Source organism: Dipodomys spectabilis, unplaced genomic scaffold (assembly GCF_019054845.1).
Source record: "Dipodomys spectabilis isolate Male_0828 unplaced genomic scaffold, ASM1905484v1 ptg000092l, whole genome shotgun sequence".
In the NCBI taxonomy this organism is placed as follows: domain Eukaryota; kingdom Metazoa; phylum Chordata; class Mammalia; order Rodentia; family Heteromyidae; genus Dipodomys; species Dipodomys spectabilis.
Genome location: NW_024870769.1, coordinates 13,725,623 through 13,738,322, shown reverse-complemented (window position 1 = coordinate 13,738,322; position 12,700 = coordinate 13,725,623). Strand labels below are relative to the sequence as shown.

At 38.8% G+C, this 12,700-nt stretch overlaps 1 protein-coding gene across 4 annotated transcripts; it reads left to right on the top strand.

The window, feature by feature from the left end:
• Positions 1 to 224: 224 nt before the first annotated feature.
• On the top strand, positions 225 to 6,718 carry Sec61g (SEC61 translocon subunit gamma). 4 transcript variants are annotated; one of them, XM_042684999.1, is made up of 4 exons: positions 225 to 332; positions 2,097 to 2,199; positions 3,552 to 3,654; positions 6,539 to 6,718. In XM_042684999.1, exons 2-4 carry the CDS (start codon positions 2,106 to 2,108, stop codon positions 6,546 to 6,548), a joined length of 207 nt encoding a protein of 68 aa, XP_042540933.1. In that variant the 5' UTR covers positions 225 to 332; positions 2,097 to 2,105; the 3' UTR covers positions 6,549 to 6,718. The 4 variants fall into 4 exon arrangements, with proteins under 4 accessions (XP_042540933.1, XP_042540935.1, XP_042540936.1 ...); XM_042685001.1 differs by having other exon boundaries at positions 237 to 332; positions 2,100 to 2,199; XM_042685002.1 differs by having other exon boundaries at positions 283 to 336.
• Positions 6,719 to 12,700: the final 5,982 nt, after the last annotated feature.

The window sequence follows — 12,700 nt, the reverse complement described above, 5'->3', positions numbered from 1 at the left end:
CCCCGCCCACCGCCCTTCACGCCCCGCCCACCACCCTCGACGCCACGCCCATATCCTTGGACGCCTCCACGAATCGTTCCCCGTCGCCCCGCCCACAGCCTTAGACGCTTCACTATGACGCTTTCAACGCTCCGCCCCTGCTGCATCTGTTCCAAAAAAAAAACCAGGCTGACAAGCTGGCCTGTTCGCGCCTGCGCGCTGACAACGCCGCAGAACCACCCAATCGGACGGAGCAGCGAGGGCGGGCTGTGGGTAGCGTCTGCATTTCCGGTTCCGGTGGGCCGCCGGCAGCTCGAGTGCTACGTGTCGCTGGCGTGAGGAGTGGCCGCCCGGTAGGTGAGGGTCTGTCTCCCTGCGGGTGGGTTGGGGGGCGAGGGTCCTCGCTAGGGGCGAGCTGGTGTGGCGGTGGGCAGAGTGGGACCTGGGTTCCGGCCGCCGAGCTTCGGGCCCCACACGGCCTCCGGTGGAGGGAAAACCCCGGTGGCCGCTGACCACCCTGGAGCCGGAGCGGGGTGGGCCGCCCGCGCTGCCCGGGTGGCAGTCCCGCAGCGGAGTCCGCTGTCTGCGGCTGTCGTGCCTGTGGACTCGGGACCTGGTCGCTGCCTCTGAAGCCCAGGCCGACGCTGTGCCCCTGGAGCCACAGCTTCTCTTCCCCGTAATGGCTCTTTGCTGGGGGCTTCCAGAGCCTTCTGCGGGACGCCGTCCGATGGCAGCGCTGGGCCGCGCGCCTGTGGGGAACTCGGCCCCGATCCTCGGTGCTTTGCAGAGTTGGTTGAGCGTCTGGGACGTGGAGGGCAGCGTTTGGTCTACTGTGGATTTGAAGACCATTCAGCGCTCCAGAACAAAAAGGGAAACACTGAGGGAAACAGGCGAACATCTCTTCCACCCCCCTCCCTCCGCGCCCCCGGAACGTTTGAGGAACCTCCCCTGTGCACCCGAAGTCTTTGAAGCTTAGGTTATGTTTTGTAGCCCGGGATTTGAACCGGCCATCCCACCACTACGTGTTCTAAGCGCTTGGCCCAGTGAGCTGTCATACTAGCGGCTCTCCAAGCTATTTAAACCGGGTAGTAAAGTTCAAGGAATCCATCGACTGCCTCCCCAACAGGTGTGTCCAAACCTGAACGTTTCATAGCGTCTCAGAATCTGCATAGTGATTTAGCTAGTCTTTTTTTTTTTTCCTCCTTCTTCACTACTTCTCTGTGTTTTAATCATGCCTATGCAGTAGATCACGAAGATAATAGTGAAACAATTTTGTTTAACACCATGGTTGTTTAGAATTAAAACAGGGGAAAAAAAATCTGGATAGTTAGATATTCACATCAGGCAAGGATTCCATTTGGTTTAGCCAGTCTCTGGTTTTTGAAAATTTTCTTGTCTCTGTCATCCCTCACATTGTATTTTTCCTTAAGTACATTGTATAAACTGTATTTTTTTAATGACATTCAAGTTGGAATTTAGGTTTGTTTTCATTTTAGATTCTTGCAGCACCATAGTTGGCATTCACTGCACTAGACTTAGTGATTTCTGCATCGCTTAAAATACAAAAAAGGATAAGTGAGAATTGCAGAGTGGGTAGGGAATGGGTGTGTTGTTGTTACTTGACCCTGTAATAGAGGCAGACATGTGATATTGAAAGTGTCCCTTGTAAATGATAACGTGGATAAAACTGTGCTTTTCTTACTATATTTGACATTTTCCTGGAATTTACAAACATAGTGTCAAATTTTACAGTATTGGTTTTGTTGCATAAGATGGAATGAGCTGTCAGGTATGAATTCATGGTTGGTCTCATATCACTTCAGCAAATTCTTGTATGCTAAATAATACTCGTGAGTATCTCTTTTTTTCTTTTACAATACCTCAAAAATTTTAAGATTATCTTTAGTTGTACAAAGGAGTTTCAATTCAGCATGCCAGTTTATGAGTATCATGTATCTTGCTGAGGGTCACCCCTTTCTTCATTCTCCCATCTGCAACCATCTCCAAACCCTTCCCATCTCTCTCAACCCCACCCATGCCTTCATTTTCCTAGTTCTATTTTCATACACACATATTGAATACTATTTTCTCATTTTGTGTTTTTTAAATTTTTTAAGCAGGTAATCATGGATCAGGTAATGCAGTTTGTTGAGCCAAGTCGGCAGTTTGTAAAGGATTCAATTCGCCTGGTTAAAAGATGCACCAAACCCGATAGAAAAGGTAATCACATATTAATCATCTTCCTGTTTAGTAATGGTTCCATTAGGATGTACCTCAGTGATAGAATTACCTGATTCTTTCCTCAGCACCACACATACAAATAAACACACACACACACACACACACACACCACACATACACATACACATAATGACCATTGTACTACTTTTGACAACACTTTCACTGATTTGTTTTATTTTACTTTATTGTTTTAGATCATTGTCATTTCTTATGTACAAAGTTATCTAGATTTTCTGTTTTGTATTTAAAAATGTTCATCATGGCCTTATTTTTTCTGTCACAGATAAGTTGTCATAATTTATGACGTTAGAATTTTTAGTGCCTTTCATATTTCTACTCTGGAAAAACCTTTGGAGGCCTCTCTGAGCTGTCTTGAACCTGGAACAAAAACCTGATGTGAGGGGCTGGGAAGGTGGCTCAGTGGTAGAGCGCTTACCTTGCACGCATGAGGTGCTGGGTTCGATTCCTCAACACCACATAAGCAAAAAGAAAAAAAGCCAGAAGTGGTGCTGTGGCTCAAGTGGTAGAGCGCTAGCCTTGAGCTGAAGAGCTGAGGGACAGCGCCCAGGCCTAGAGTTTAGGCCCCACGGCTGGACCCAAAGCAAACAAACAAAAAAAAAATCTGAATCCAGCAATATATTTGTTGCCAAGCTTGAAAATTTATTATTTATCATGCTTTTGTGCTTCTACTTTTGTTCATGTTAGAATATAGTATAGTAGTCTCATTAACAGTTAATTACTGCCTTTGTAAGTATGAGGGAAGCTATGCCAGATAGTAAGAGACTAATCTAGGTAGGTGGTCAGAGCAAGCTTCCCTGAAGAAATAGAATGAAAATGAAACATACCAGTTGTGAAACCTTACACAAAATTGTGCTTGACTTAATTTGAGTCTTCAAGCCTTACTATTGGCACTAGATCATTTGTTTTTTAATGTACCACAGAAGTTATGATTCTGCTTTTATACACTATTAGAATAAAATTGTTATATTAAATTTTTAAAGAAACATGCAGTTCATCCTATCTTACATTCTTACATCCTTTATCTTTTGATAGTTTGATCATTTGCTGAGATGGACAGATGTTTTCAGGGCCTGTTGATGAAATCACTATAACAGAATGCAGTGTGTGTGTGTGTGTGTGTGTGTGTGTGTGTGTGTGTGTGTGACCAAAGTATGGAAATTAGAAACCTGTCAAACATGTTTACTTTTTTTTTTTTTAACGATGTACTACTAGTCAGGAAAAGTATACATCTATAAGTTTATGCCACTAAAATTTTTCTCCTATACTTTAAATGACAGTGCAAAAAACTTAATGTGCCTTTTTACATTTAGAATTCCAGAAGATTGCCATGGCAACAGCAATAGGATTTGCAATAATGGGCTTCATTGGCTTCTTTGTAAAATTGATCCATATCCCTATTAATAACATCATTGTGTAAGTAAACTTTATAAAATATACTATCTAGGAATAAATAAAAATGTTAAACAGTTGAATTCACAATTTGTTTCATTAATACAGAGATTTTTTTCTCAACTGTTTATTGAGTCAAGTCTATTAATGTTCATTGATATTTATTGTCTTATGTGGTACCAGTGCCTTAAAAGGTTTTTGTATCTTATACAGTATTGACAGCAACTCTGTGAACTAGGACTCCGAGAATTTGTGTGTGTGTGTGTGTGCGCGCGTGCGTGGTCGCGTGTGCGTGTGTACGTGTTCTGGTCCTAAAGCTAGAACTCAAGGCCTGGATGCTATCCCTGAGCTTTTTTTTGCTAAGGCTAGCTCTCTAGCACTTGAGCTACAGCTCCACTTTTAGCTTTTTTGAGGTAGTTACTTAGAGATGAGTCTCATAGGCTTTTTCCTACTGAGACTGGCTTTGAACCTCTATCCTCAGATCTCAATTCTTCTGAGTAGGTAGGATTACAGGCCATTGGTGCCTGGCTTATGAGTTTAACTTTACATGGTGAAGGAAGTATTCAGTGACAGAACCAGAATTCAAATACACGTCTTTATTCACTATGGTGTTGATTTTTAAGGTGGAAAAGAAATACGCCTGTGTGAATATCAATATTTTGACAGTTCTGTCTTTGAAGTACATTGCCTACATTCATAGTCTCTTTTTTGTTACATAATAGTTGTTAGAGTTGTGGGCAGTTTTCTTAACCTCTCTGTTTCTAGTGTGCCCCTTGAGGGGAATATTTCTTACTTGGGCTGGATTAATGGTTTAATTCAGGTAAGGTCCTGAGTAAAGGATTTCATTGGGAATTGAAGTTGTTACTGTAATGAACCATTGGTAGTGGGTATGTGGAGGTGCCCTTTTCAGTGACAAAATCTCTACTACCAGGTGAAATTAAATTGTTTAGTTACTAAGCAAAAGTACCACAAAGTGACATTTTAGGATCATGAAGAGTAAGAGCTGAAAGAAGCAAGGCATTAAAATCTATCTCAGTTCAGAAATCCCTTTTAATGTTACTAATGAGAAATGTTAACTCTGGAATTGGGTAATGTTGTAGAGACTATGGCAGTAGAATTCAGAAAACGGAGACTACCACTGGACTACAATTGCCTAATCAGTAAGAAGTGGAATAAAAACCTCTTCTAGTCAGCTCTTCTTGCTTCCCGCTCCATATGCTTTAGTGACATGGCGTTTGTTTACTAGTCATTGCTCTCACTTAGTTTTGCCCTCCAGTATAACATAGCAGCCTAACAGTTTTCTTTCCCCAACCTTCAGTTGGCACTATATTTTTATCTCTCTTGCCAGACATCATTGACTGACTGCCATATTAAGATTATGAGTTCTGAAGCAAGCCTGTTTGGTTATTTATAATCTTTACTTCTAGAATACATACTTTTTTTTTTTCATTGCAAATCCTTCTAGAATACATACTTTTTTTTAATTGCAAGTCCTGGGGCTTGAACTCAAGGCCTGGGCAATGTCCTTGAGCTTCTTTTGCTCAAGGCTAGCACTCTACCACTTGATTCACAGCACCACTTCTGGCTTTTTCTGTTTATGTGGTACTGAGGAATGGTACCCAGGGCTTCATGCATGTTAGGCAAGCACCATACCAGTAAGCCACATTCCCAGCCCCTAGAATATATACTTCTGGTAAAACCTAGTTTTCTACCCTCAAGTCTGTTAAAACCACAGAGTATTGAATTAAACCACAGTCTTCAAAACTTTATTTTTTTTCTAGTGGTGATAATAGCAATAGTAATAGCTAATCTTTGGATAGAATATTGAAGCAGTAAGCACTTAATTCTAGGCCAGAGAATATTCTTGCTTAATGTGACTGAACTCATTTAATGCTAAGAAGAAACTGAGGCATAGAGAAAATAAGCAATGTAAGTTGCATGGCCTATAAGTGGCAGAGCAGCATTTGAAACATTTACGAAGTTGTTCAGAAAACTTTCTTGTAGTTAGACTTTTTTATTGCTTAAGAATTGCCTGAAAATCAGACATTTTGTAAGAAAGCCACAGAAAACGTATACTTTTCATTATATACTATGATAGTTACAAAATCAAAAGAAATCTTTTCCTACTTGGTAAAGCATAAATTTCTGTTTAAATCATTTGGAGATGGTGGCACATTAAATACAACTATAGACTTTATCATTGAGTTGAATTGTTAGCATATTTTTTTCTTTATACTTTCCTTTTACAATTATAGAAGTCAAAAATAATACCCAGTATGTAATAATTTAAAGAAGTTAAGTATTTTCTGGTCTTTCAGTTAGGACTACACAATTTAATATAGTTAAAATACTGGAAATAAAATATACATTGCCACCTAGCATAGAGGGATTTTTTTTCTTTTGCTTATTTAGCATCGTAGTATTAAAATGTATGTACATTTGACAGTACTACTTCAGTGTTTATATTTTAAAAAGCAGAAGGTCTGTAGAAAAACTTGCTTTTGTTTTTGTTATGATTAAACTAGGTTTTTGAGTGACTATTGAGAACTAGTATTTTTGTCTCAACTTTTTCCTCAGTTTGTTACCTTAATATCAAACTGAACAGTTGTCATCACACTATCCTATTATGCAATTCACATCATGATCTAAAAGACATACTACACTGTGTCACATGATACTTCCCAAAGGAACATTATGAGTTTTAAAATACATCTGCTTCTGAGACTCTATCATAACTCAGAGCCTTTTCTGTTCCAAGATTTAATTGTTGAGTGTGCCACTCTTTAATGCTGTCTTGGGGGAAAGTTGGATATGGTTTTCAAATAACTGGCTTTGGCTCCATAATGTTGCATTGCCGATCATTATTGAAGTCTCTGCCTCAGGTGACATGTTTTCTCTCTTTTTACAGGGGTGGCTGAATCCACTTTGGAGACAGTTTCATCATGGGGATTAGTGAGTGAGTGAGTGAGGGAGAAGCTCGCGAAGTAAACATTCATCTGAATTCTTGGTGTTTTTTCTGGTTTTATCCCCCTTCCAAGATGTTTTCTATTCCTAAATTAATTTTGAAGTAAATTGTTTTTCCATCACAGATGTTTATGAAGTTTTAATCATAGAAAACTGACTTCTTTCCTTTCTTTCTGTCTTGCTTTCTTTCTTTCGCTTTCTTTCTTTCTTTTGCTTTCTTTCTTTCTTTCTCTTTCTTTCTTTTCTTTCATTCTCTCTCTCTCTCTTGAGAATTTTGGTTTATAGGAGAAATTGAAATTTTGGAATTTTGGTTTATAGAGGAATTGAGATATCTGAAATACTGTACCTTGGTAGTGTTTCTCTGTCTTCGTGCACTATAACAAATACCTCAGACAGTAATTGGTAGTTTAATAGAGATTTCTTTTTCATAATTTTAGATGGTGGTTCAAGATTTAGATACACAGTTTGATCAAGCTCAGTGTCTGGTGAGGGCCTGATCTTGATACCTTATTGTGTCCTTATCTGGCCAATGGGAGGGAAGAACAAGAAGCAGCCTCAGTGCCTGGAAACCTTTTGTAGAGGTCCTAATCCCACTCACAAGGGAGGAACCCTCCTTTCTTATTTGCTTTCTAAAGTCTTTACTTGTTAACACTGTTACATTGGAGATTGTTTCAGCATGAATTTCGGAGGGACACATCCAAATTATATAGCTTCTGCTATATAATCTGTGATGTAGGCAGCAAGTGAAGGATATGATATGATAAAGATTTTGAGAATAGAGTATTAGTTTTGTTACACAGCTTATGCAAACATGTTCTTAAACCAAAGGTGTTACTTCAGAAAGCTTCCTGAAAATTATGGTTAAAACTCAGAAGTGAAGCTGTGTGCTGATGGCTCACCCCTGTAACCCTATCTACTCAGGAGGCTGAGATTTGAGGATTACGGTTTAAAGCCAGCCTGGCAGGAAAGTCTTGTGAGACTCTTACCTCCAGTTAACCACCAGAAAACCGCAAGTGGCACTGTGACTCAAGTGGTAGAGCACTTGCCTTGAGCTGAAGAGTGCAGGGACAGCTCCCAGGCCCAAAGTTCAAACCCTACAACCAACAAAAAAGCCCAAAAAAAACAAAAAGTCCGAAAACTTGGAAGTGATATTGAATTCTTCAGAACATGGATTGCCTGTGTTCCCACCCTAGGAGCCTTTTGAGGAGGCTAATTTTTTAACTGTTTTACTGGCTTAATACAATTGTCTGCATTTCTAAGGATAATGTTAGGAATTAATTTTCACTAGAGAATTTTTTTTTTTTTTGCCTAAAACGTTTAGATTTTAAAATATCTCATGTAGAATGTCTCCAAATAAAACATGCTTGTTTTGGCAGAAGTAATAACATTGTACTATTGAGAAAATGGAGAACTTTTGTCTACCATAATTTAATACATCATTATGGGAGGTATTTAATATTAAAAAATAATAAAACAAGTATGAAACGTTACTAGCAGAAAGCTACTGGTTGCTGTTGGACTTACATAATATCTTCTGCATAATAATATTTATACTTTATTATAGAGAATTGATTATAGAGACACAAAGTTCAGGATCAGAAAAAGCAATGCACAAATAAGACTGCAGGGAAACACATTAAATGTTAATATGGCTTTGTGGGGTTGAATTAGGGGTAACAGTTTCTACTTTCCAGGCTTTTAAAAGTTGAGATATAATCCACATGTAGTAAACTAAATATATTCAAGATAACAAATCTAGAATTTTGTGTTTTATAAAGAAGCCATGAAATTGAATCTGATATATTTTCTTTAAAGCATATCCTTTTTAAAGCAATAAAACCAATAGTGCTGGGTGCTGGTGGCTCATGCTTAGAATCCTAGTATTCAGAAGGCCGAGATCTTGGGTTTGTGGTTCGAAAGCAGCCAAGGTAGGGAAGTATGAAAGGCTCTTGTCTCCAGTTAGCCAGTAAAAGCTGGGACAAGCCGTGGTTCAAGTGATAGAGCACCAATTGAGTGAAAAGCTACTGGGTCACACCACTTGAAATCAGACCCTGATTTCAAGCCCCCAAATGGCACACACACAAAAAAAGATAACTCCAGAAATCAAAAACCATTTTGTTGCTAGGCATGATTGCAAAAGTCTTAATCCCAGCTCTGAAGCAGCTGATGCAGCCTTCCTTTATTATAGACTGAGACCTTTTCCAAGAAAAGTAGTTTCAATGAAAGTTTATTCATTTTTTTTGCAATTGTGTACCTAGTTCATTTATTTGTTCCTTTATGCTTAAACCAAATTTCTATGTTAGAATTACTACTATTGTTGTTGTTGTTGGTGGTGGTGGTCGTTGTGGGGCTTGAACTCTGGGCCTTGACACTGTCCTTGAGCTCTTCAGTTCAAGGTGAGTGCTCTACCAATTGAGCCACAGCACCACTTCTGATTTTCTGGTGGTTAGGTACTGAGCTCAGGCCTTTTTGCTAGATAACTACTCTACCACTTGAGCCACACCTCCACCACTTTTTGCTTTAGTTTTTAGATAGAATCTCTTGCCCATGTTGTTTTCAGACCTCTAGTCTACATCTGCCTCCTGAGTAACTGGGATTATAGACCTTATACCATCAGTCTCCACTTATTTTTGAGAAGGGGTTTTGCTAATATTTTTGCTTAGTCAGGTCTGGAACAATAGTTTTCCTCTCTCTGACTTCTGAGAAGCAGAGATTGCAAGGATACACCATCATCTCAACTCCCCAAGTTCTTTTAAAATAATGGTAATGTGTAGATACTCTGACTGAATGAATAAGCTTCTGAAGTATCTTAGTCTGATTTGTATTGCTGTTAGAATATCATAGATGTATATGCATTTAAAAGTAAAGTAGTTCATTTTTTACAGTTCTGAAAGCTGGGAGGTTCAATATCCAGGTCCCAGCACCAGCAACATCACATCGTCCTATTGTGTTGGGTTGGGGAACAAGAGATAGAACTGAAGCTCTTTTTATCTTTCTTTTTTTTTTTTTTTTTCTTTTTTACTGCCATTCACTAGGGCAAGGAGCTCATGCTTAATGAGGAGAAATTCAAGCTATGAAGTGTTCATTATGGTTGAGCAGTATTTTTCAGTGGTTTTAATGTTTATTTTTTGTGCCAGTCTTGAGGCTTAACTCAGGGCCTTGGTGCTGTCCCTAAGCTACTGTGTTCAAGGCTAGCATAGCACTTGAGACACAGCTCCACTTCCAGGTTGTTGATGTTTAATTGGAAGAAAGACTCACACTTTCCTCCCCAGATTGGCTTTGAACCTCGATTCTCAGGTCTCAGTCTCATGAGTTGCTAGTATTACAGCTATGGGTTCCTGGCTTCTTTGGTTTTCATTCAGAGACTGAAGCCTTTGCACTGTAATGGTAACACCCTGCTTTTGACAGATTGCCTGTTTAAATCTGGAATGAAGGGGTATCCTTGGAAATCAGAATGCAGTTAAGCCTTGCCAACTCTTAAGGAAACCATAAAGATGGCATCTTGAAGATACTCATCTCCTAAAAAGGCTAGAAATACGTGTATTTGTGTGTAAATGTGGATTTACATGTTTATTAAGCACCTATAGAAATTTTTGCAATAGATCTTGCTACTGCTGTATGTATTTTGTTACAAGACAAAATGAATTAACATTATTACTATTATTAATACTGTTATTGTTACTATTTGTGTTCCTGGAGTTGAACCCAAGGCCTCATGATTACTAGATAGGTAGGTGCTCTACCATTGAGCCTCTACTTCCACCCTGTTTTTTAAAAAGCATGAGAACTATAAATATACTTACGGCATACATTTGGGCTCCTCTATTAACTGTTCTTGACACATGAGTAGACAAGTTACTATTTAAATATTTTGTATCTGCCTGTAAACAAAATGAGGGCTGACTAGGGACTCTGGTATTAGAACAAAATAACCCTAAAAAACAATAGCTTAATTTCTTAAATAGAAAGTAATGTTTTTTTTTCTTCAACTATACTATACTCATGTAAGAGCTGGAACATTTGTGTTATAAAACACTTGAGGGAATTTATTAAACATTTTCTACATACCTATGGCAAAATGACATTCCCTCTCATGGCACTTCTGCCATTTCTATAGTCTCCTTTACTCACAATGTTCACCGGAGTAAATGTGCTTTAACAACAAAAAAGGCATCAAAAAACACTGAATATTAGCTGTGGTGGTTAATAACTTTAATCCCAGTTGTTCAGGAGGTAGTGATCAGGAGGATGAAAGTTTGAGACCAGTCCAGGAAATAGCAAGACCCCCATCTCGGCCATAAAACTGGTCATGGTGAGACACATGTGGCACCAGCTTTGAGTAGATGGGTCTGAGGCTGGCATTGGTGAAACAGGAGACCCTACCAAAAATGTTACCAGGGGCTGGGGGTAGATATGATGCCCAATTCACGAATTATAATTTACAATTCATTAATTTAATCAAAGTATGTTTGCATTTATCCAACTGTCTCCTTTAAAAAAGAACATTTTATAAGGTACTAAGAAACACTTGTTACCATCTTTTTCAGTACCTGTACATATTCGTGGAATAAAGTTTCAAATGATAACACACCCTTCTTTGTAGGATATGCTGTTTATATTGTCTATTAATCATGTTCTTCATTTTAAAAAGCTTGTACTTTATGAGGTGGAAGTTTTATTTAGATATATCAGTACCCCTCCTTTCTGCCTTCAGAGTAATCAGGTTAAGTAATGAACTTGTTCAATGGACATCGACATGTTCTGAGGACCAGAGATCTTTGCATAGGATAACATAAGCCCTTGGGTCCTTTACATCACCAGAGGCCAAGTGACAGAATCTCTGAGACTGGAGAGTCTCTGGTCATCTAGCATGGGAAATTGGAACAGTTTAATTCTTATTTCTTAAAGGAAGAATGTACATTTCTTACATACAACATTTATAGTCTACAATTCATGTCTGCTGCATTATGCAGTTGAAAATCTTTGTACTTTCCAGACATATTTTGTCAACCAAAGAAAGAGCAAAGTTTGGAAATGGTACAGAAGTCAATATTTAACAATAACCCCCCCCCCATCCCTTCTCCCTCTCTGTTCCACTCCCTAGAAACATACATTTATTTCAATTGTTCTGATTAAATTCTTAGTCTCAAAGGCATACTGAGATTATTGAGTATTATTCCTATGTGAATGTATTTAGATGGTTGTTGATTTCTTATGATAGAGGATATTTTAACTCATATCTGTCATTTTCCTCATTTTTCTTCTATCAAACCACTGTTATTAATTTCTATTATAGGTTGCCAGCTTTGTGACTTTAAGTACTGTGTTCTACCTTCCCCCAAACCTTATAGAGCACCTCCCCTGCCTTACTGGTTTACAGGTGCTGGCCCATACAAATTTCATTTTCAAATACTCAGAATGTGGCTTCAGCTGTAAAGAGTCAGATTTAGTGCTTTCAGCACTGCTGTATCTTTCTGGTTTATGTGACTGAACTCCTGATCCTCCTTGAGTGGCTGTTGCACCCATGTCTGGCAAGCACCACCATTAACTCCTCAAAGCTAGACATCATACAGGATTCCTGAGATGACCAAGATGACAGTTTCTGCATCATCCTTGAATGCCTTTTTATCTTGTTCATGAGATCCCAGTATAAAATGTCCTACCTTGTGTTCCATTTCATATATTCTCTCTTCTTGGCTGGGATCCCATCATCTCGTGAGCTTGTAGAACTAAATTTACTTTGGAATGATTGGCAAATCCCTAGCCACTGTGCTTGGGGTCCTTTAAATAAAGTATTTTTCTGGGACCAATCCATGTTTCAGAACAACGTACTTTATTACTATTTTGCCTGCATGAATACTTGTGGCCAGTGTTCTTTGTTTATGACTTTTTTAAAAAAATAGGCTAAGCCTTTGTTTATTTACAGCATTGTTTTTTCAGAACAAGGTATGTATTTAACCGGTTTTAGTTATAAGACATCCAGTACTAATATTTATAGAAATAGGATCTTCACACTAGATTATTACCCTTCATTGTTGGAACAAGTTAGGACTTTATTTTAGCAACAGGAGCAATGCAGACATATTGATTGGGAGAGTCAATGCTG